At 38.8% G+C, this 24,857-nt stretch overlaps 2 protein-coding genes and 1 long non-coding RNA gene across 3 annotated transcripts in view; 1 reads left to right on the top strand and 2 right to left on the bottom strand.

Annotated features, from left to right (window-relative positions):
- The window catches only part of LOC133991596 (uncharacterized), a 227,111-nt gene that overhangs the window by 113,575 nt on the left and 88,679 nt on the right, over window positions 1-24,857 (bottom strand). The gene's annotated exons all lie outside the window — the stretch shown is intronic.
- il22ra2 (interleukin 22 receptor, alpha 2) lies at window positions 2,601-7,811 on the top strand. The gene is made up of 5 exons (XM_062430881.1): window positions 2,601-2,664; window positions 4,892-5,012; window positions 5,515-5,696; window positions 6,048-6,187; window positions 7,662-7,811. The coding sequence occupies exons 1-5, from the start codon at window positions 2,601-2,603 to the stop codon at window positions 7,809-7,811; spliced, it is 657 nt and encodes a 218-aa protein (XP_062286865.1).
- Window positions 10,283-24,857, bottom strand: part of map3k21 (mitogen-activated protein kinase kinase kinase 21) — a 28,062-nt gene continuing 13,487 nt past the window's right edge. The window contains exons 2-10 of the mRNA XM_062430044.1: window positions 22,051-22,231; window positions 21,770-21,918; window positions 19,518-19,693; window positions 17,768-18,008; window positions 16,819-16,941; window positions 15,087-15,237; window positions 14,515-14,609; window positions 13,333-14,163; window positions 10,283-13,236 (exon numbers count right to left, since the gene is read on the bottom strand). Of these exons, the coding sequence (XP_062286028.1) occupies window positions 12,866-13,236; window positions 13,333-14,163; window positions 14,515-14,609; window positions 15,087-15,237; window positions 16,819-16,941; window positions 17,768-18,008; window positions 19,518-19,693; window positions 21,770-21,918; window positions 22,051-22,231 (2,318 nt within the window). The 3' untranslated portion in view covers window positions 10,283-12,865. The remainder of the gene's footprint in view (window positions 13,237-13,332; window positions 14,164-14,514; window positions 14,610-15,086; window positions 15,238-16,818; window positions 16,942-17,767; window positions 18,009-19,517; window positions 19,694-21,769; window positions 21,919-22,050; window positions 22,232-24,857) is intronic.

Here is a 24,857-nt window from a genome sequence, read left to right as displayed (position 1 = left end):
ATGTTTCATGACATTTGAGCAATCACTGTTGTTCCTTCCTCTGAAACTAGTCATTTAAGTAACAACGGGGACCTCCTTTGTGTGTCCATGTGTGTGTTTGCATTATGTCTGTTATTTATGTTTCCTTCCTCTTTGAGGTGTGTGTGGGCGAGTGCGGAGACCTTTTCTGTTTCCAGGAACCGTTGATAACAGACTTCACTATTGGGTGTGTGGTGTGTCCTCGCATGTTCTTGCTACCTGGTTTGCAGGTAGTTGAGTTCTGGTAATCTGAAGCTGCTGTAATGTATCCTCTCAAAATTATCAACATCCACTCTCATGTTCAAAATGTATTGACCTGATTATAAGCTGATTGAACTGTTAAAATTTAGGTCAGTTTCTCCAAATTTGCATTCACACCACCATCATTAACCATTAATTCATTCATTTTATCTAGTGATTTCAAAAACTTCCAACTACTTTTAGCTTATCATTTACCTGCTTCATTTATCTAACACTTTCAACTGTCCACCACTGTTTATCACTATTTCTATCTTATCATTTATTTGCTACTTCTTTGCTGTTTATTTTAACAGTTTGACATGTTTCAACTGTTGTTCTTCTCAACATTTACCCATTACTATCAGCTAATCATTGAATTAATGTTAGCGACTAGCCACTTTTCCATCACTAGCTTTTTCCCCATTTATCTATTGCTTTAAGTCAACCAATCAAACCATTTTTTAAAGGTTCTAAACGCTTTAATGTCATTTTCAAGACAATGAAATTACAACTTTTATTGTGCAGCACATGTAACAAATGGCAATAAACATTTATTTTAGACATGGTCTCGTGTATAAAGTCCTGAGCCTGTGCTCCAGTTATTGATCTACTTTCTGCCGTTTTGACCATTTATGCAGTTTAAGCTAGCTAGCTATTTCAACTATTTATTCATTACTTTTGGCTCTACTCTGCACTCTTCTCTGCTTGTGGGATATTTCTTTTACACACTACCCTCAGGTGTTCACTCAACATGTGCATAAAGTTATTTTTATTTTATTTGTTGAGCTTGTTCTTCAGTAAGTATAAATAGCCCTGGTTGGGAATCAATAAGTATGTTTACATGCACACCAGTTTTTGGTTATAATCGTGTTTTTGGAGTACCCTGGTTATGTTTTTCACATGTAAACACTTTATCCTGGTTTCAGAAACCTGGACGAGGCCTTATCCCAGTTTTGAGGAACATGGATACCTGGAGTACTTCAATAAAAACCAGCAGACTGTTGCATGCAAACACCTGATCCAGTTTTCTGAACATTCCTGGTACGGAACATTTTGGCTTAGATGGTGAGAAATCAAGATAACACTGCAAACAGATGATAAGACTTAAAAACTGGGATACTAGTGTGTATGGAAACGCACACTGACAGCAGAGTGTGGTACAGTTCTTTGGGAGGCCATTAAGTCACTCAGGTCTGTAGGACAAGGATGCAAACGTTTGCTAATGCATACTGAGTTAATGTGATGGACAAGAGTAGAAACAAATGTATAAAGAGGACATAACATTGACAATGTAATCTCAGTACTGTAAACATGAATAAACCCATTAAATTGTAACAACATGATTAATTACACACGATGGAAACATGAAGTGTGAGAAAAGAAGCCGATAAGATATCACTCCTCCTCTCTCTTTCTCTTCCACCCACACACAGTAACAAACCTATGCGCTGCTGAGAAGGACCTTTCATTATGTAACACAGTTATGTTTCCAGTAAAATGTTTTCTCAGCAGATATTTATCACTGGTTCCAGTCAGAAACACCTGTAACAGCGTAGGAATCTGAAGCAGCACACTGCTAGGGAAAAAAAGGTGCAATACATTATTCAAACTATCAAAACTAGGTCTGTTTACTCAAAATGAATCTTCACAGAACACACACATAAACTGATTTTTATCACTGAGGAAATTTTCTTTGACGCAACACAGAAACTTGAAAAGCATGCGTGACAAGTGAAAATAGAGATTGTGTTCTAGATAATGTTATTTTAAAATAATTGAACGTGGTTTATTTTGTTGAAAACTAAGTTGGTTTATAAGAGATTAGGTTTAATAACCCTGTGTTGAACAATGAATCCCATTACTTGTCTCTCAATTTGTGTTATTTGTGTCATGCCTGCAGTGTGAAGATTCAAGCACAAGTTGAGCAGAAACAAACACTTATTTAGCTCTGAGACTTTTTATCCCTCCCCACCAGATAAAACAGAGATTTACTGTCCAGTCAGTGAATTATCAGGTTTACATAGAGTGCATACATGTGTTATCACTATTACATGATAGCGATGATTTTACATGTCGTATACAGAAGGTAGAAACATTGGTAAAAGTATCTGTCAGTGTTCAGAAACATGACGTGTGAATTGCACAAAAATGTAAAGGAAAAAATCTAACATGTTAAGTAACGTAAGACTGCCGTGTCATCATGTGTCAGACATACCGTAAAAGAGGAAGTTATCTATGTTAAAGGTGGCGTTGCTGCTGCCAGCATCATTCCAGTGTGGCTTGTTTTGTGTGTGTGTGTGTGTGTGTTGGCCTTTCTGTCGTCTACCAACAGCATCATCACAATGACCCGTCTGCTGCTCGGAGCTGTGCTGCTGGGGAACCTGCGTGCCTGTGTCACATCTCAAGGTAATCTCTGATCTGTTTCTGTAGATGTCTTATCACCTGTGGATTAGTGTTGTTATTGATTGACTCATTTGATTTGAAAGTTAGGCTTATTTTGTTGTGCCTAGTGTCTCCCTTAATCCCCAAACTCCCTCTCAGTCCACTGTTTATGTTTGGAAAAAGACTGTATTGAGTTTTTTGACATCAAATCTGAACTGAGAGGAAATTCTGATATTTATAGATACTGTAAGAAAAGCAACAAGTGTAACTTTCAATTTATTGGCCCTTATAAATACGTGCCTTAATTAAACACCTTGTTATTTACTGAGACATTATGTCATGATGTGTTACAACGAGGATAAACTATAACAGAAAGCAATGGGACAACATGAAAAGCAACAGAATAAGACTAGTAAGCAGTAAATTCAGTTATTTATCCATCTGTAAATCACAGATGGTGTTAGATATTGTAAGAGGTTTTGCAATAAACAGTAACTTCTTTGTTTCTAATTGATTCAGTAACACTAAGACCCACGATTTAGCATTTAATAAATGGTTTATACCACACTATAATGTATTTATAAGTTTAGAAGGACACGTAGAAGTGTTTATAAGTATACAGTATTTGCCAGCAATCATAACTTCACAGATGAAGTCATTTTATACTATTACAACTGTGTGTTTGTGTTTTATTATCCTCATTATCTGTTCTTACACCAGCCCCACTGCGTTATAGTGTGTTATAAACTATAAACTCTTCTGCTTCCTGGTTGTAAATTATAAATAGGGTGATTTAAAGTAAAATGTTACCAATTATTCTAAGGCATAATTAAATTTGTGCCAAAAATCAATAATTATAATTCTCCAGTAAAACATTAAAAAAAAGGACAACTTGTACTCAGGGACATACATGAAGTGATGACTGTGTTTAGGAAACAAGATTAGAGTAAAGTGAGTGAGTAACATCTGTTTCAGGAATAATGACACACTGATGCAACTTAAGTCTTTTTAAGAAATGTCTGATTCTAACTGCACCGGTTATTGAGAAAAAACCTTTGTGAGGAAAAGGCTATTTATTCTTTCCATATCATCATTCACTGGCAACATCTGCTGAAATCTCAGAGGTAAAATAAAACACACCCAAACAAACTGAAACTGTCACTCTAGTTTAAATGTTTTAACTTAGCTTTAAAGACAAGTTCATGCATTACAATATAATAATTTAATAAGAATTAATATCATTTCAACAGATTCTTCCAGAGTCACTCATAGACTGAGGAAATGTTTTCTTTCTAAATTAACCCTGAATTTGTAAATATGGATACAGAGGCCTGCATCATCACTGTACATAGACCAGTGCAATAAAATCCATATTCATAATTTTTATTACATGTAGATGGTGCTGTTGTGTTGTGATGATGCTGTTGATTGGGTGGCATGTACACTTATGTAAGACTACTTACTGTTAAAGGACGGGTTCACAATTTTTCAAGTTTTAAAACATCAGTCAGGTGTCCATTCCTCCTGTTACTGTGTATTAAAAGATCCCCTTCAAATGTGCTTTCAATGTAAGTGATGGAGGGATACATTTGCACATTTTTTTGTGCTAGAATGCATTTAAAAGTGTATCTGAAGCTTATATGAGGCTTCAGCAGTCTGAGTTAGTCAAATAAAGTAGATATTTGCCACATTTACAGTCTTTTTAGTATCAAAATCCTTCTTTGTGTTTCCCTGCTGAGCTGTGGTGGAAGTATAGTAACAAAAAGAGGGACTTTGACACTAAAAACACTGTAACTATAAAAGATAACTACTTAATTTGACTCATTTGGATAATTGAAGCTTCATATTAGCCTCCGATAAACTTTTAAACACATTTTTGCACAGAATAAGGAGGATGGTGGATTTTTACATTGTAAGTACATTATAGAAGGATCTGCTAATGGTCAATATGAACAGGAAGAAGAAAAACATGTTTCAGTGTTCATTGGGCTCCTGACTGTTGTTTTAAGACAGACTTGAAAAATGATAAACCTGTCTTTTAAGCAGGCTTAAAATTATTCTTAAATGGTTAAATGTGTTTTAGATGTCATTTTGCTGTTTATTTGTACTGTCTCATTTGTAAAAAAAAACAAAAAAATTTTTTTGGCCGAGATATAAACAAGATTACAGTGCTACAAATCAACTAATGGGACATATTTTATACATCAAAGGTTATGGTCACAAATCAACAAGTAATCAATTACCTCTTCAGTTCCAGCGATGCTTGCTCCTCCCACCCAGGTGAGGTTTGACTCTGTGGACTATAAAAACACTCTGCGCTGGACTCCGCCCACCAACACCACCTCACTGCAGTACTATGTCCAGTGGAAGATGTGAGACATAAACACACACACACACACACACTCTCTCACACTTACACACATGAAGATCTGCATTCAACAAGCATTTAGAGACACTTTTTCTCACCAAAACAACGACAATGAAACAAAAGAAGAACGCTTTTGATTATTAAAAGTTTATCTTGTTACTGCTGAAAAAAAAAAGTCTTAATCAGTTATTAAAGGTATTATTGAGTCCTTAAATCTTTTTGAGTAACAAATGAAGCAAATCAGCCAGTCAAGTGATATTTTCTTTTACTTTTGGCAATTATTTCTTCAAAGGAATAATCTCTCCTGTGTTAAAACATGTCTTATTCAAAGAGACGGTTGAACTTCTCCTTTCAGAGGGATCTCTCTTTGCTTCCTGCCGGGTCTTCCTTTGTCCCTGTTAAACATAGAGGATGTTACATTGCTGTACAGACTGTAGATCCCCTCGAAGCACATTTGTGATTTGTGACTTGATTTAAGACTAAACTATGCTGTGACTCCTCCTCAGTTACGGCGAGCCTCAGTGGCTGGACGTAGACGGCTGCCAGGGGATCCACAAGCACCAGTGTGATCTCAGCAGGGTGACCTCTGACCTCAGAGAGTGGTACTACGCCAGAGTGCACGCCTCCTCCCTGCCCTCCAGCAAATCAGCCTGGGCCCTCTCGCCCAGATTCAGCCCCCGCTGGGAGAGTTAGTATTTCCACACTTCCTCCTTGTCTGCATCCTCTTCCGCACAACCTGAACACACACTATTAAAACTATTTCTTTATTTAGAAGAAAAACACTCAAATATTTGACTCAAGGAGACGTAACAGTAAAAACAAAAGACTAGATTTCTGGTTTAAAGATCGACTTAAAAAGGTTGTGATTATATTCTTACAGAATACAACACTGTTTGTCTAACTCTCTGCTGTACACACCATAAAGTTCAACTTCCTTAACAACAAGAAAAAAACTGTATCTGAACTTTGATTCCTCTGTCACATCATTTTGTGCTCCACTATTGTGCAAATATACTAAACTCATCGATCATCTCTGCAGCCAAAATCAGCCCGCCCATGCTGAAGCTGAACGTCACACAGCAAGGCATTGTGGTCCGTGTGAAGCCCCGGCCGCTCATCCGGAAAATGCACAGCAATCTGCACTACAAGATCTACCTCAAGCACACCGGTGGAGAGGAGGTACAAGAATCACTCTGCATCTATCACATTATTATTTTGTTTGGTTAACGACCTAATAATAATTCCCAAGAGGCTTCCTGGAAAGATCCACAGTATGTAAAACTGTGTGGTAATGTAATTTACACTTTATTGTAAAGTGTGCAATTTTAATTCTAACATATGTACATTTTACATTGTTATGTACTGAAAATGTACACACAGCAGGCTGGTTAACACTTTTTACATACTTTGATATTACATGTTTCATATTTCCATCTTTGAATTTTAATCATTCCCATTATCAGATTTTTATTATTTTTACTGTAACTCTAATCATCATTCTTTATTACACCAGAGCCTCAACATTGTGCCCTCTGCACATGTTTGTGCACATATCTTATGAGCATGTAACAGATAAAAGCGCCGAAAATCTTTGAATCTATGAATCTAATAGAGACGAGCTTCAATTTGTGCACTTACAAATAATTCATTCCAAATAATTGCTGTTGCAACCTGGAGAGTGTTTTATTCAGCACACAGCAGGTGAGCTGAACATGCAAAAATGTAACATTTGTCAAAATTAAATTCAACATGTGTAAAGAATTGCATTTCTGATTATAAATGAATAATGAGTTCATATTTATTCGGGTTTCAACTGAGCTGCTTTTTCAACAACATCCCAATTTTCCCTGCAGTTAGTGCCAAATTACATAGTTATCTCCAGAAATACTGTAAAAAATGTTTAAGGGATGCCACCAATGATTAGTTTGATCATTAATTTATCGGTCAATAGTTTTTTTTTCTTAAATCATTAATCGATAATCATTTATCGATTCTCAAAATGGTTGACAATTTCCTGTTGATCGACTATCGACTGTTTCAGCACTTGAAGAATTGCTGTAACAGTAACAGATTTTTCCTGTGAAATCAAAGTGAGCACTTCAGTGGAGACAAATTACCTTTTAACTACAATTATGAACCAGAAGAGGAAGAAGAAAAGGAGGCAAAAGAGGAAGAACAAGAAGAAGAACCAAAACAACAACAAGAACAAAAACAAGAACAGCAAAAAAGAAGAACAAGGGAAACACAAAGAAAGAAACTGATTTTTTAATTCTCGGATAATCTTTTTTTTCCTTTAAAGCTCAATTTTTCTGTCAGATTGCACAATATGTTATATAAGGGTTGTTTCCTGTGTACAGCTGTACAGATCAGTGCTGAGCAGCCTCACTGTTATCTCCTCAAGGAATTTACACAAGTTCAACAGATTTCAATTTTACTACTATTATTATTAATATTTTACTACTAAGCCAACAAATAAATAAATAAATTAGAGATTCACTTTTCCACCACAGTTAATCGCAGGCTTTATAAAAAGGATTTGAGACAGAGCTTTGACCTTCATTGTAGGATGTTGGGATAACAGCTCCTTTCAGTGCCCAGGAGGATTTGCACTCATGATGTCAGTATTCCTTAAAATCCTGCCTTTCCTCTTCAGGTGGTGTATGACATCGAGTCCAGCCCCAACAAGCTAATTCTGAACAAGCTGAAGCACAAGGAGAAGTACTGCCTGCAAGCCCAAATCGTGATTCCACTGCAGGCCAAGAGCAGCGCTCGCAACTCTAAGAAATGTGTCACCACACTCTGATCACACAGGTGTGAACATACACAGTCAAATCTACATAATTTCTACACCTGCTAGCGTTGAGAGGCTCATATATGTTTCCCATAGCTATAAAACACACATCTGCACAGAAACTCATCTCTCTCATTATTTCCATATATTGTTTAGAGTTTGTTGAGGAACAAGTTAAAAGCGCTACAGTGCAGACTAAATGCAGAAGTAGTAAACAATTCCTGAGAACATGTGTAACAAGTGTCTGTTTTGTGTTGAGCAGCCAGTGAACTGGAACAGAAGATTACAAAATGAGAAGTCAAGTATCAGCTGTCATATAACAATAACGCCCGAGGCAGTGAGACAGAAAGAGGGAGGGAAAATGAAACTCCTGGAGGAGAAATCTAAACATGAGAGTTTCTCCACAATGGCTATAATTACCTCTGTTTGCCCCACCCTGCTCACTATTTTTAGATCTGTGATAGATGTGTAGAACGGTGATGTCATTCTGGACAGTTCATTCATCTTCTCTCTCTCTCTCTCTCTCTCTCTCTATCTCCTTTAGACAAACTCTACTTACATGATTCAGTGGATGACTGGATGAGAAGATTTGCGTCCATCAGTTTAGCTTTAATTATCCATCGCTACCTCGACGGCTGCAACCACAAACGTCCGTGCCAACAACACGTGATGCACTTTATAGTTCAAAACATTAAGGGTCTGAAATGTTTGACTTGTGTAGGTGAACAAAAACATTTGACTTGAGTGAAACTATTTTTATTTTTATGGAGCTTTGTTTGTTTTGTTGTTTTCTTTAAGCAGAGCTCATCTGTAAACTTGACTTTAGACACACTATGCACACAGTGAAGTAGAGCCATTAATATGAATGTAATCTGCGTTCCTGGCCTCACTTTTAAATAAATTGTGTTATTTGTTACACTGAGAACTGACAGTGGAGGCTAAATGGCATCAACAGGTCCCCAAAATGATGTGACATCAATAAACAACACATACTGAAACAGTAACTAACTAACAGCTAATATTTAGTTCAGCTTTTTCTCCAGCGCGTTATTCTGTTTTATTTTTTGTTATCGTAACATTTTGTTTCTTGTGAAGGAAAGTTAATGGATTTAATTCAATTTGTAATAATGATGTACTGACAGTTGAAACAGTGATATTATTACAAAAGATCTCTCTAATAAATGTTATATTAAGTTACTACTCATTATTCAGTCTTAAAGATCCTAACTAGTGTGAGACCTGAGTGATGTTTTGTATGTCGCTGCACCTTTTCTGCCATATGCACATGATACAGTGTAGTTTACATAACTCAACACGCATTTTTATTTTTGCCTACAGTACGAACACACTCAGGCTGATCTGTATCTAATGCACCCGAGAGGATCAATGAATGTCATCTTAACAGAGAACTTTTTTAAAAACTGTGCCAAAATATCTCAGGAGCTTTCTGTGCAGTAATGTTATACTGTAAAGCAGTGAGTTTGACACTATTTCATATGCAAAGATAAAGTATGGTGGCAAATGTTTTTGTTCTGTGTGTCACTTAAGAAATAAAAGCCACACTGTTTACACTGGTAAATTCTGTCTCATTAATTGGTTAAAACATGAAATTTAATGGTATCTGTGTTATTTTGTGTTTTTCTTGTAAATTAACCCATGAAAGGAAACACTGAAGGCGTGGTCACAATGTTTCTATTCTCAAAGTTTTCCACACTTGTCACATTTGAGATGCAGGTAATAAATACAAGTTAAAGTTCTCAGGTAACATACCTGATTTCAGGCATAGAACAGTTTTAAATTCATCTAATTGTACATATTTCCTCCTGGACAATTTTTCAGGCTCACAAATCGGTTCTTGCTTTAATCGCTGTGAATAAATATTGATGTGTCCAAGGAGTGTGAGTTACACCAGTTTGTAGTCTGGGTAGTGTGACACACGAGAATAACAGCTCCATTTCTTACTGAAGATGTAAACCGGCTACAAATATAGTTTAATAAAAGAAGCAAACGCTACACAAACAGCAGTAAACTGTGTATTTGTTGGGGCCTATTTTCAGCTGCGGAGTAATACAAATACAAGCAGGACAGTGTGAGTGAGACATACTCAAAATGAAACCTGGAATGATAACCTGGAAACAAAAACAAGAAGGCAAAGTTAGTCTTGATTTATACTTTATTCAAAATATTGATAAACTTGATACTCTTGATCAATCAGGCGTGAAATAACCAATACTGTACTGATAACGAAAAGCACTCACTGACACCGATGTACTCAAAGCAAAATGTCACATTCAGCACGGCGGAAGTGTTCAGTGTTTTAAAGGAAGTGTTGCATTTTAAAACAGGAAGTCTTGTCATTTCGAGCAGAAGGTGACAGGTCTTTCAGCAAACTCGCTGCACTGCACCTCTGAGGTCGTTTCTCAAGTTTTCATACTCTTCTTTGTAAAAACAAAACAAAAAAACCCACAAAAAAAACAAAAACAAAACAAAAAAAACCTAAAAAAAAACAAAAAAACCCAACAAATCTCCACACTAGCAGCTGGTCATGTTTAGTTTAGTGGTTTTGGTCCTGAAGACAGAGAGGCCTTAGTGCTAGATCGTGTTGAATTTGGTCCCATAGCCAGAAGACTGGATGCACACCGTAGGTAACTTGTACCACAAATATTACTGCTGCAGTTTGTCAAAAGCAGAGGAATGTTTGTTTATTTGGGGTTTTAAACCTTATTAGACTGCACCTTTTTCTGAACCATTAGTCGATAAACTGTGTAGCAAATTCCTCTGAAAGACAAACTTTTGACTGAAATCCAAAACTTAAGAGGAGAATATACAGCACCAGTGCATTATGGTATTTACAGATACCCTTAAATTCATGAAGGATTGGTAAATCCAGCGAAATCTTGGCTTGTAAACTGCAAATTTAACATCTGGGTTATTATTAAGGCCATTACAGTGTTGGAAATAGTTTAAAAGTAGTCAGTGAAAAAAAAATAAAAAAAATGGGATACTTCACATTTTAAATCATCATAAGATGCCACATGCACATCAGGAATCACAATTATATTTACACCATTTGGGAATTCATTTCTTAGATGTGCCCTTGTTATGTCCTTCAGAAACGGGACACGTTTTCAACTGAACTTCTTAAAAACAGACTGAAGTAAGACAGTGAAAAAATGATGGGCGATGTGGGAGAAACGGGAGTAGAGGTTAAAATATTTTGTTTCAAGTTTTAGAGAGCGAGCCCAGGAGTGACCAGAGAACGAGGTACAGCATGGTAACACGTGTACACGCCTAATGCTGCATAGTCGGACATCCATACTGACAAGTTCACGAGGTCTGGAGAAAAACCTGGATGACAAATCTGATTAATGAGCCCTTTGTTAATCCTGAGGGAGCCGTTGAGCTGGGTTTAAATGAACAGTAGAAGGAAGCAGGATTCCTAATATCACGTGAGACAGTGAGTTATCCCGTTATAGACAGATAGTTCATCCAATCCCCTGCCAAGTACTTTTTGACAGTGCCTGCTCATTTCCAAACAGTTTCCAAATGCGGCTGCTCAGTTGTTTTTTTTGTAACAAACCAGTTGGTGGGTCAGGTTATGTTTCTGCCATCTTCTGTCTACAAATGTCTCCAGACCTCGATGTTAAATTGAAACGTAGTGTACAAATACAAATAAAACAATACCCATAAAAAAAGCAAGTGGGCCAACTTGAGTATTAAAAATACGTCTGCATAAATTATAAAAGATAATACTAAAAAAAGCACATAAATGAAATAAAATGAGGAAATGACTGCTGTTTTTAGTACTTTCTGGATATATTATCACTGCTGCACTCACATGGTGTCTTAAAATAAATATTCTCCTGTGTGGCCACTCCCGGGCTGCGTAGTAATCCTTCATGACTAAAATTTGAAATTATGCTGTGTCATTACAATTCCAGCCGGTCATCAGGGGATTAGATTATAAATTCATTAATTTGAGGCAGGTTTTCCTGACATGAACATTCATGGCTGAAGTTTTTTTCCGCTCTGCTGCAGTGTGCTGAGAGAAAATATTAACTGAAAACTTTTCTATAGATACTTTTAGAAAAATCCACATTAAAAAATGTATCCAACTTTTAAGTGAAAGATTCCATGTCTGCTTTGTAGGACCTTCCAGAGTTTTTCTACCTGCGGCTCTAACATTTTCAGGGCATTCTGGGAGGAAACATGTTTGCATCCCTGCTACGATTCAGTATGTAACCTGTCCCTAGAACACAGAGTGTACTGCAGCATTGCTGACTTTTACAACAGTCATAAAACAGCATATATGCAATACAAAACAACTGCCAGCATTAGGCTGAAAATGGAAAAGAAATATTTACAAACAAGGCATTCTGATTTTTTTTTTGTTCAACATTTTAAGGGTACATGCATGCATGATTCTCAAGTCCAAAAATCTAAAACGCGTGATCGCACGACTTTGAAACTGACATGGAATGTATGTCCTGCTGGTTGCTAAGGTAAGGTCAAGTCTCTTAATATTAAATTACCTATAAAAATATATATATAAATAAAAAGGTGAGGGTATTGTGTTGCGAAAGCTGCAGCAGCGGTCAACGTTTAGCTGCACCGACAAAAAACGAGAGAGGAAGAGAGTGACAGTGGGGTGGGGGGGGGGGGGATGAGCGATCGAAGGCGGTAGCGGAGCACCAAAGTATCAGTGGAATGTTCTGTTCAGGTTTCGGAACCACGGGGGAGACAACCTCTCATTCTAGAATGAGACAAGGCAGTGTGGAGGACCTCTCAAACTGAGATGAGCGTGCGCATTCTAGAACCCCTGTGACACAGATGCCATCTAGAAGTCTCAGTCTTGGTTACGTTCTAGAACACTGACATCACTATGTTCTAGAACTAAGACAAGCAGTGGTGTATGTTATAGAACCTTTTAAAAAAACTGAAAAAGGCAGCCTGGTTCTAGACCCTCCAGGAGTTCTAGGCCAAAAAATTCTGTCTGTATGTTCTGGAACACTCTAGAATGTATTATGGATGAGCTAAGACCACAGCAGGATCACTTCTCAACGCTCCTAAGAGAGGAACTCTTTCTCCAGCTCGAAGACGGACCCCCGTCCTGGGGAACTCTGAATGCGGCAGAGCGGCACGGTGCAGTCTCGTTTCTGGCCCTCTGTGTCCATGTCCAGCAGGGAGCAGCCTACCCCCACCTCTGAGGACAGCACCATGTTGAGGTTCTGTGCTGCCTTCTCTCCAGAGTAGTGGCCCAAGGAGTAGCTCTTATTGCGCCCTCGTAGCAGCGCCCAGGCGTGGGGTTTGGCCCGGAACGACACTGGCCGTGGTCTGGAGAAGGTGTCCCCACTGGAGGGCTTCTCTGACGCTCCGTCCTTCTCTTTCTCCTGCTTCTTCTGTGTGGCTGGAAGAGGCAGAGTGGGTGGGCCGTTGGCTGGAAACAGAGGAGATGGATTTGAGTGATGAGTGTTAATATATTCTAAACCGTATACAAATGCTGCCTCCCGCTGCCCACTTTTGTGTTACTCACTATTGTGGTTGGTGGTATATTTCTTTCTGCGTAGACGTGTTCCTGGAATATGGTTGCTCTGCTCTGGCAGCTGGCTTTGGGTTTGTACTGCGGTCTGTGTTTTAGCTGCAGTCCTGCTACTCTGGCCTTCTGTGGAGGCTGCTGGGCCGGGCCTTGATGGCTCTGTGTGATGATTGACAACCACGAGCTCAACTTTCCCCGGGCTGGACTGTGACACCTCGGCCTCAGACTGTATGAGACACTTGGTGGAGTTACATTCCATAATGGATGACATGGAGATGAGATTGACGGGTTGGGGGGAGGAGTGGTTTGTCGATGGCTCGTCTTTGCGTGAGCGACCGCTTGGCGGTGAGGTGCTGCGGCGGAATCTGGTTGCACGCTGAAACAGGCCCTCTTTCTTCTTCTTCTCTTTCTCTTCTCGCTGGGGCTCGCATTCTTCAGCGGGGGCTGAGATTTTGAGCGCCTCCCTGATGTCATAGCCGAGCACGACTGAAGCCAGCAACGAGCCGCAACCGTACAGCACGGAGTCGGTCTTGCGGCGAGCGGATGCCCGCTTAAGGCTGTTGGTGGGAGTGAGCTGTGGGGTGGTGGAGGTGGACGAGGTGGATGTGGTGGTGTAGGGGTCCTCTGTGCTCTCTGCTGAGCCACCCTGACCTGCTGCCCCGACCCCAGAATCTCCCGGCCCACAAAGCCCTGCCGGGCTCTGAGGCTGCTGCTCGTCCCTCCACAGAGGTAGATCGATGTACACCTGGTTGGGGAACTTGAGCTGCTTTGGTTTGGAGCTGCTGTCCGGGCATTCCTGGGAGAATGCCTCATCTTTACCGGCCCCCGCTGGAAACACAGAGCCAGAAATGATACATTATAAACAAATAACTCAATATTTACTACACAAACTAGCTTTCCTCTACACCATACAAACATTGCCGGTTATGTAAGAGCACCTGTCACCTGACGACAATGTGTCATTGTATTTGTTTAACAAGACTGAAAGGCAAATTAAGAAAATTTCACTCAAAGCGGATTTTAAAACCTGTTCAGCAAGGCAACACTTATTAACTACTTTCGACTACACGCCAACAAAAAGTGATGAACAGAATCCCAGTGTGCAATAATACCTGAGTATTGTATAAATATGTACTTTTAAATTAAAAAGCACAGAATAACAATGGATTCTCTGCTCACCTTGTTCAGCAAACAGGGCAGCGAGGGGGACTGACTTCTGGGACTTCACCAGACTGGTAGACCAGGGGTTACTGCCGTCCGAGAGAGGACGCACTCTGTACAAATGAAACCAGACCAGAAAACATCACATATACTGTCTGAGTGTATGTATGTATGTATGTTGAGAAGTCTCTATTTAAACAGGCACCAATCTGAATGGGCTGAAATGTTTGGATACACTCTCTCATTGAAGGAAGTAGGAAAGTGTGTTTAAACTTCTGACTGGTACAGTTAGTTAAGAGGAATGCAGGTGCAAATTAAGATAGAAATTAACTAAATGCAGTGAATAATAGTTGAAAATATTTTCACTTAGAAAGTAGAAAGTGTTTAATATTTACTGTGGTGTATTTCAACCCAGTGCATATTACTGTATAGAATACAAAGATGAGTCCAACTAAAAAAACAAACAAACATCACTGACAGAAGAGTTTGTGGTTCTGTAGTTTAGGAGCAGGATCCAAATGTTGGCCTGTTTTTTTCTGTGTGTGTGTGTGTGTGTGTGTGTGTGTGTGTGTGTGTGTGTTCCCTCTCACCTCTCAGCAGCAGTTGGCCTTTCTTTGCTCTGCACTGAACTGGGGCCCCAGGTTCTTCCTTTCTTCTTGATTCCCTTTTTCACATCATCGAACTCCTCTGGCCTGAAGGGGGTGCTGCGGCCCCATGTACGGTTGCTCTCATCTTTAGTAACTGTAAACACAGCGGCCACAATAGTTACCACAGACATAAACAAACAACCACAGCAAGCTGCCGTCATAGGGGAAAACATGTAGGCGTATTAGGATCATTAAAGGTATCACTACAGCCATAAAATCCCAGTAATAATCTTACTCTGGTGGTAGGCTATTATTTTTCATGTTGTAGTTAAAGAGCAGCTGAAAAAATCTCAATAGCCACATCTCTGCTAAAAGTTGAGGGATTTTAAGGCCTTCTACACTTTGAATTACTTCAATCATTGAGTTGAGACTCCAGATGGTAGAGAGAAAAAAATGTCTCCTTTTCATTCTAGGTTAAGTTGACACCGTGTGAAACAACTGAAACCAGCAGCAAACACCAAAGTCTTGTTTAAATCCACACATCAGGACAACTTTGCCAATCTGCACACACAATCCCAGCTGACGGGAAGCTGTTAGGCAATAAACCCTTTCAATCGTCAAAGTTAGCCAAATGTCACATGCAGCACTCAGTGCTGTTAGTCCACGGCAAGAATCAGGCCCACACCAGCGCTGCATGTGAGTAACCAGCAGCTTTAGCTTGCCTTTCCTCGTGAGCCCAGAGTAGGTTGTGAGCTCGCTGGTTAGATCAACGTCCTGTTGGTAAATATACAAACTGTCCCTCTGCATATTGGACGTCACTGAGGAGGGAAACATACAAGTTACATCTACCAAACATGATGAATAGGTAACATGAACCGTTGTTTAGTTTGTGAACATTTTAGAAAACAAATTCAAAATTGTTATGGCTGTTTAAAACCTTGCAGCAATTACAATATTTCTGAAATAATAATTAGTGTGTAAATGAGCATTTTTCAGGATGGATTCAATCTATATTTCACATGCATAATGAGACCCTGAGCATATAACTTCATGCATCTGTAACAAAACATTAAGCTCTGGTTCATAAACCATTATTCAAAAATGCATGGATTTATTGAAGTAATCTTCTGACACAGGAGCTCAACCGTTCACCAGCAAATCTGATGACATTAAGAAGGCTAACATTAGCCTAAAACTGTTTTTGTTTTTTTTATCTGGATCTGCTGATTACGTCTTTGCACTTCTTCTGATTTTAAGGCTGCTCTGAATTTTCTTGGGCTATTTTGCAGAACTGTGATCCATATCAATGATCCTCCGGCAGGCTTATCACTACAAATACAGCTAATCTGAGCAAACATCTGTGTCCTCTGTCTGAATGTCACAATCTATCATAAACGCTCGAGAATAATTTGTTCCAGTTATTGCAGAGGCGTTGGTCCGTGACTAAGTCAAACTGCTCAAACAACTGGATGACTGCTTGTGGCTCTGCAGCTTTTGTTCACATGGCCTTTGTCACTGTGAATGACACTGTTCCTATTTTCCCAAATTCCCAGTGAGCTGGTGTGATTTTTTCAAGAGTACTGGCCTGCGTCAGCTCCTTTGTAGATTTGACTCAATCAAGGCCAAACATACACCTGACTCAGTACCGAGTCACAAGAACTGTAAGGCAGAGGTGGAGGAGACAGTCACACCTCTCATGAAGCGAAATTTGAATAAGAAAACATAAAAGTCTTACGCTGAAATGCTCGTAGTCGGGGGATGAGTGTGGGACTGCTGGGAGGAGAGGAGCTGGTGCTATGAAGGCTCCGCCTCTTGTCCATGGAGGGCGACGCCTGCACAGTGATCTTATGCTGAAAGTCTGTAAAATGTAACATGGACACACACAATACCATTATTACAATCTCAGAGCATTTAGAGTTAATGATTATAGATCAACATGCGTCAATGCGAATGTTGTATGACATATGACAGACAACGGCACAGAAGGACTATACACTTAACTATATGATCATTTTAGAATTAGTTTTTAACCATGACATATCCTGGTGTTCAGATAATCTAATATTAGAGGGGCTGTTTCATTTTTATGTGTTTAAGTTTGAAATTTTTGTTTCAAAAGCCTGGAAAAAGATATAATTCGGGATTAAATCCTGCTGTGTAATAATGTGAAAATACACTATTTTGTCACTGATTTATGCATTCATTGTAAATAAAGGTCTGAACAAATTAATTTTCTTTCTGACTTTGGCAGTATTCTTTTAAAAATGTATACACAGCGTTCTAAATCTGGCTTATAGGAACTTGTGGTGTCTTGTAAAACCATGTGTGATTTTGAAGAGATGTTCTTATAAAAAACTAAATCACTGTTTCACTATTTTTTGATGAAAGTTAACAGAATCATCTAAATGAGTGTAACCTGTGTGGTGTAGTTAAGTACAGTTCTGCACTGGACTCAAACTTATGACTTCTGCACATCTCTTAAGTTGTCGGGTAGTGAGGTTTACTCACTGCACGGTGTTGTACCTGCTGGCTACTGCTACTCAAGCATCTCAGTAATGTTTAGAACCACATCAGGACCACCATAATTTCCATCTTGAGGTTGGACACAGAAACAATCTCACTCTTTTGACCACCAATTTAAATATAAAGCCAAGTAACTACGTCTGATTAGTCTGTTTAGTCACCTGAGGGCAAGCTGATGCGGTTTCCATCCTTGAGTTTGAGGCGGGAACGTTTAAATTTGCCTTTCCTCTTCTTCACGTTCGGTTTATCTTTGTTGAGCTGGAAAATGAGGATGTTGAGCTCTCTCTCCAGCACGTTGATCTCCCGCTCTGCCAGCTGCTGCTCCCGCCGCTTCAACAGCTCCTCCTGAGACTTCTGCTGGAGGGCGGCCCGCGTCAGCTCCTCTTCCCTGGAACGTAGCTCCTGGAGGAAGCAGAAATTAACACACGTACGTGGTCAGATAGGCAGAGGCAGTGACAGACAGATGTTTCTGTTGGGAGCGCTGACACACTGACAGATATTTGCTGGAGGATGATGTGAATGAGTTTGTCATGTCTGGAACTATTTTGTTTGATTATCTTGTTTGATTTTCTGCTCTAGTAAAGCTTGTTTCAGGTTACAGCTGACAGTCAGGCAGCAGCATCATGACAGCAACAGACAATTATAGGATAGTATTGGTATTGTTTAGATGAAAAGAGCCTGTAGGATCTAGAAAGTCTCTCTTTCAAACAATCATTCATGCAGTCCCTCTCTCAGGAATGGTGTATAAATGACATTCAAGGCAGTTTTTGTTTAAGATTTTATGCTATTAGTCATAGTTGCAGTTTTTCTCCTAATGTCTGCACATAGTCACGTAACACATCAGGGTTCAGACACTATTCTCCTGCAGAAAGGTAGACAGGTAAGAAAACATTGTATAATTCCCTTATTAACCAAAGAAAAGCTCTTGCAGACAGACATCTATAAAGAAAGCAGGAGTGTTTGTAGCGCATTAGATTCTTCTCCTCCTTCTCCAACAAGTTGGCTTTAACTGATTACTGCCTGCTGTTTCAGGCAGCGTTACACAGCTAAACAGTCTTGTCTCCTCCCATGGCTTACTCTTTCTCCCATCCCTTCTTTTTTCTCTTTAATTGCTCTCAGCTGAGTAATAATAATCCTTACTGGATGACTTCCATAAAGCAGCTTTACAGTCAAGCGCCTTCAGCCACCCACCTAGACACAGATTACTGTGAGATGTTTACAGGAAATCTGCTGATGTAGTGGCTAATTCGACAAGTAATCTTAAGAAACTACGATGGGAAAATTTTAGCTACGGCTCTGGACTTTTTCTTACGAAAGCTTTGCATATCAAACAGACTTTATGGGGGTTTGTCACATGGCGAGGTGGTACAGAGTGTTTAAGTGATAAATTTAGATGATGGTAAGTCATAGATCACAAAGATGAATCTTAAAAAGATGATTTAGCAATATTAATAGCCTAGAACCAGATATAATACAAAAATATATAATACAAAGTGAATAGAGTGTACAAATATAAAGGTACAAATTAAATATCTAAACACTTGTAGAGTTTTCAGTATCAGTGTCATTCAGTTCACCATTTGTTGACCCAGATCTGTGTGCTGATCCTGCTGTTTCTCCAAACATTAATTAACCCCCCACTTTAAGCCAGTGACAGGAGACTTATACAGGAAGCAGATTAAGGTCTTAACAAGGGGAAGTACAGTAAAGCACCTCAGCAGTAATGACTCGTTTTGTTAAACACGCGATTAGCCCGTCCAATGAAAGTAACCAATTAAACTTTTTAGTCTGTAAAAGCTGTTTCAATGGAAATGTCATGCTTAAACCAAATTATATCATTAAAAAGTGTTGTACACATACTGTACTTATTGTTAAAAGTAGTTCAAATCACATGTCAGCCCTAAGCTCTACCTTTTCTTTGGTCCTGAGCTCATCAAACATCTCCTGGATCTCCACACGCCAGTCGTCCTGCATGCTGTGGAAGGAGTCCTGGGGCATTGTGGCCATCACCGCCTCCTCGATGGCCGACAGCTGCTCCAGGATGCAGGAGAAGGAGGGACGAACGTGGGGGTCCTGGTCCCAGCACTCTGGATGAACATATTACAGCATATAGGCAGATTAATAAATGCAGTCACAATGGAAGATTACAAAACTTTCACCTAGATTTAGAAGGTTTGGTGTTTATCCACTGAAAAAAAGTGCCTGTCCAAAACAAACATTTAAAAACACACATTATTACCTGAATGCTATTACTGTGAAGTCACTGTGTGTATATGGCAGGGTTCCCACACATTTTTACCATTGAATTTCCTTACCATTTCCATATCTATTCCATAATATTTTAGCCCATTTCCATGACTTAATTTAAGTAGTTTAACAAAGGTAGGCCCACATAGAGACTATAGGGCACAGTATCGGGTTTTTACCGCCTCCCCATCCCAAATCTGGACGGTCAGGTCCAACTGTTTCAGTTGGAGAGCTTTGTTGAGGCTTTTAGTTGAACATCATAGCCAGAGCTAACTTTTCAGAAATCCTTGGAGAGAGATTTGAGGGTGGCTTTCAAGAAAGTTTGGCTTTCATGGTCATGACCGTACATCAAAGACAATTTTATTTAATTTGTACTTTAAGGAAAGAAACATAATCATGTACAGCATGGAAGCATTTAAAATGTTGGTAGGACAGTCAAATATGAGGGGTGTCTGGGGGTCCTTTAACAGAGTAGATGTAATTTCATGTATTCTGGTGCCTTTTAACAGGTGTTTTGACACTTTGATCTCACTAAATGATGGATGAGAGGAAGCGTTCAGCCCCAGATCACAAATTAGAAGATATTAAAAAGCTAAATATAGAAATTGATGATTAATATATTCATATTAAATGAATCTACTGATTCTGATTTTTGACATGGTAAAAGTTCATGCAGCCTGTCTTATAGCCGTTATCTTTGATGTCAGATCGGGCCATCCCTAATTCAAAACTTTTCTAAACCATTTACCTAATTTCAAACCATTTCCAGGACAACAGTTTTTCTAATTTCATAACTTTTCCAGGAATTTCATGACCGTGGGAACCCTGATATGATAATGACGATGGTATGCAAATTATGGTATCCAAACACAAGCTTATCAACAAATACTTGAACTAACATGTCAATGAGGCTAAATTGTGATTGAATGAAGCCAACAACAGAGTGACAAAATAGAGAGTGAATAAGCTCTAAGTCCCTCTGGATGAAAAAGCTACATTAAACTCACTATTACCATAAACAAACACCATAGAGACAGCGCAATTAAATTCCACCCACCCTGAAGGGGAAAATGAATCACTCGCCACTAACTTTGTACTACATGAAAGTGCCTCCTTGTCACTTCTGTCTTCTAACAAACAGCAAAATGCATAAAAGCTGCTGTGTGGTGCGATCCAGCTGAAATGAGGCTTCTAATGTTAGGACTTCATAAACAGATCCATTGATATATACTGAGTTTGTGAGGCGGTTTCCATCTCATTGTCAACCATTTCTTTGTAGCTGTTAAGCCCACAAACAGTACTCTCATCATGTGAAGAGTTAAGAATCGGGATGTATCATCATTTAATAATACAATGTGAGGCAAACAGGGTATGTTCGTCTCAATTATGTCAGGAAGGATAACAGTCACATTGACCCCAAAAAAATGAAGCCCTAAATCATATGCAAATACGTGCCCATTGCTCTATTGGGACATAAGAGCAGAGAGGACTTTTGGATAATCTGAATTTGGCAGCATTTCAAAGGAGATCAATGAAATCTTAATTCATGATAAATTAATTGATGATGATTACAAGAAGTTAAAGACATTTTGCTCAACACTCTCTGCCAATTTATACTTGAGTTAAAATCTTTTATATCAAAGTTCCAGTGACATTGCCGATGGGTCTATTTGACTTTCCTTTTGTACAGACAAGAGACAAAACCACTTTTAACATTTATACAGTTTAATAACTGCATTAAAGGTTCATTCCATGGTACACCATAAGTGTGCATTACAGTATGTAACTGTAAGTAAAAGCAAATTAAATGTTTGTTTGAGCTCTTGAAAAGATCTGAGGCCATCTTCATTATAAATATCAGACCATGTATGGACTCTACTTGCAATTATAAAAATGCTCCAGAAATGTTCATTTACCTTCCATGAGCTTGGCGAAGGGTTCGGGACAGGTGGAAGGGATCGGTAGAGTTAATTTATTGACTGCCACACCGTAAGCAACAGCCAGGCCGTCTATCCCACGGTACGGCACCTCGCCTGTTAACAGCTCCCACAGCAAGACACCATAGCTGCAGGAACACACACAGAAACAAAAAGAAAAGACATTTTAAAAGAATGAAGAATGAAGAATAATGTTAGAAAGATGAGAAAGGGTTTTTATTTTATTCTTATGTCTGTATGTTTTGTGTTATTCATCATACCTCCAAACGTCACTGCCTTTGGAGAAGAGAGATGACTTGATGACCTCGGGCGCCATCCAGGAGTATGTGCCTGCAGCTGACATTTTTGTGGTTCTGTGCCACTCTCGGGCCAAGCCGAAATCTGTGATCTTCAAGGTCTTCCTCCCGATGTCATCGTTCTCGATTGTTTCAAGTAATAAAACTGAAAAGAGAGAAGGGGGGGGGGGGGGGGTTAATTACAGTGGGGTCACGGAGGAGACCGGAAAAGAAAGAAAAATTAAGATATGTGATGCAAGTGTGATGAGTTAGAGGGAGACGGAAGAAGCATTAAGTGATGAGTGATTGAGAAAAAAGTGGAAAGACAGGACTGGGATGACAGTTTCAGACATGAGGAGTAAAGGAGAAAAGAGGAGTGAAAGACGAAGGGAGACACAAAGAGCAGGGGAACAGAAAAAGACAACCGTGCAGGTGGGGACATAGTTGATATTCAACAGGGCCAACAGAGGTATGCAGGTCATTTATTACTGTAGAAACAGAAGGTTGACAGCGCCACAAAGCAACTGTCCTCAGGTCCTAAAACTGTTTAACACATTAAAGACAGTGGGAAGCCTCCAAACCTGCCTGTAACACTACACCTGGCCTCCTGCTACAGCAAAGCCACAACCTGATGACGTGTGAAGTGATGAATCTTTACACCAATGATGTGTCAAAAAAAAGGGGGAAAAAAACAGTCCGCACTTGATAACTACAAAATAATATGTTAAAGTAGTTTACACAAGTTCATCAAACTTCTTTTAAGTGCTGTAACTAGAACCAGTTTTGCTTTCTGGGTCAAGATCAGGTGCTGAACTTCTACAAATAAATCCAAAACAACAGAGCTGTACAAGTATTAACTTCAAACCGTATAAAGCTCTCTCCTGTCACTGCCAAAAATGTGTGTACTGAACTCATTTGAACTTGTTGAGTCTTGAAAAACTGTGGAGGTTTTAACAGTGTAGTGGCATTTGAACTATTGTGTCTAAATCCTGTTTATTTCTACAATTGTAGATCAGTTTAAATTGAGTTAGGCAGTTAATAATCCAATTCTATTTACAGTCTGAATACAACAAAATTAACAATTCAAATTAGAACTACTTCTTAATTTCAAAGCTCGAGAAGAAAATAAGGACAACGAAAAAGAAAATTTGAGTTAAAACAGTCTTAATACAAAGAAAATGCACTACTAAAAGGTCATAAAATTCACATTACAGGTGCAAAAAGTATGAGTAGAAATAATGAAAAGCTAATGTAATGAAGGGAAACGTGTGACCACATGCAGTGCAGTGGAGCAAACATGTCAGAGATCTGGATCAATAAACTCTATGATTAATACACACTGGTATCAATAGAAAAATGTTGAGAGTATTTAATCCTTTAAAGCCTGAACCACCTTCGACCAGGTATCATTTTCGTAATGTTTAATGCTTCCTATCAACTTGGGACAAAATACAACAACTGCCAAATATGTATCTCTTTGATAACAAGATAAAACCCTTTGGGTGATTCGACAGGGGCACTTGAGTGTAAGAGTTCACAATTTAAGGCAAACAAGGATCAGAAAAAAGCACCTGAGGGTATTGTTGACACTTGCACTGTCTGTTAATATTCCCATGGGAAAAAAAACAACTTAATGATAAAAGATACACAGTGGAAAACAAATCAAAACATCTGAGTTTCTTCACCTACTGTATCACAATGTAAACCTGATAAAGTTGTATGTTAATCAGTTTAAAAGCTATTTTTTAAACAACTTTAAAACAGATGCGTGTGCTGTACTGCACTCACTGACCTTGGACTTACTCCTCCACAGTCGCACCGGACTAAAAACGTGCTAAAACACACAAACACATACACAGAAAATTCTCAATCATAGCCGCGCACAGATATGCGGTTATTTTATAGGCGTATTTTTCTTTCATAACCATCTGAGGCAGAATTTGCATGGTTTAACCACGGTAAGAAAGCTAATGATTAACTATATTTGAGCTCACAGTGGGACCAGTACTAGATAACAAAATGTGTCAAGATTGGAGCAAATCTGCTGCCACATGCAGGAGGGGTGGAAAGGAGGATAGGCGTTGACTTGAAAACTGATAGCAGGGCTAGGAATGGGCTTACAGACCTTGAGTCAGACGCATAAAACATCCGTGTATGAACAAAACTGAAACAAACACAAAAACTTTATTTTTTGCCTGGTGTTTGCACTTTTTAAAGTCAATGATATCATTGATTTAGTATTCACCCACTCCCATAAGTTGTACACATTCAGTTACTTTTCTAGTTCAGACACAAAGTACAGATCTCATACCAGTGATCTTTTTAAAATATTAAGTATAATTAAGTAATATTAAGCTACACACCGTAACTTTTAAATTAAGATTGTTCAAACTCACATTATTTTAGGCTGATAAAAAATGTATCTCTGTTGGTCTAGAAGGTTTTAAAAATCATGCCATAACTGTGACCAACAGGCAACTTGAGCTAAATGGACCAGTTGATCAATTGAATGATCTAATGGCATAAAAAACAAAAACAATCGTGAAATTGTTTTGATAATTTATTAATTGTTAAAGCAATTTTTTGAGCAACAATAATTGGAATGAGTGTAAATCAGTCAGATTGCACATTTGCTGGTTTAAGTTTCAAAACTGTGATGATTTACTGTTTGTTTTTTTGCTTTATGTGAAAACAAAATTAATATTTTATGGGTCTTTAGATGGTTAGACAAAACTAGCAATTTGATAACATCTACTTAGGAACTTGATGGGCATTTTATACAAAAATGAACT

The sequence above is a fragment of the Scomber scombrus genome, chromosome 12, assembly GCF_963691925.1.
Source record: "Scomber scombrus chromosome 12, fScoSco1.1, whole genome shotgun sequence".
Classification (NCBI taxonomy): domain Eukaryota; kingdom Metazoa; phylum Chordata; class Actinopteri; order Scombriformes; family Scombridae; genus Scomber; species Scomber scombrus.
The sequence above is the reverse complement of the archived record's forward strand: the minus strand, read 5'-3'. Positions and strand labels throughout refer to the sequence as shown.

Bases quoted from the DNA above. Each gene is read 5' to 3' on its own strand.
- il22ra2 (XM_062430881.1), top strand. From the start codon at position 2,601: ATGACCCGTCTGCTGCTCGGAGCTGTGCTGCTGGGGAACCTGCGTGCC. The intron at 5,013-5,514 runs GTGAGACATAAA...ACTCCTCCTCAG, and splicing joins TACTATGTCCAGTGGAAGAT to TTACGGCGAGCCTCAGTGGC. The intron at 6,188-7,661 runs GTACAAGAATCA...TTTCCTCTTCAG, and splicing joins AGCACACCGGTGGAGAGGAG to GTGGTGTATGACATCGAGTC.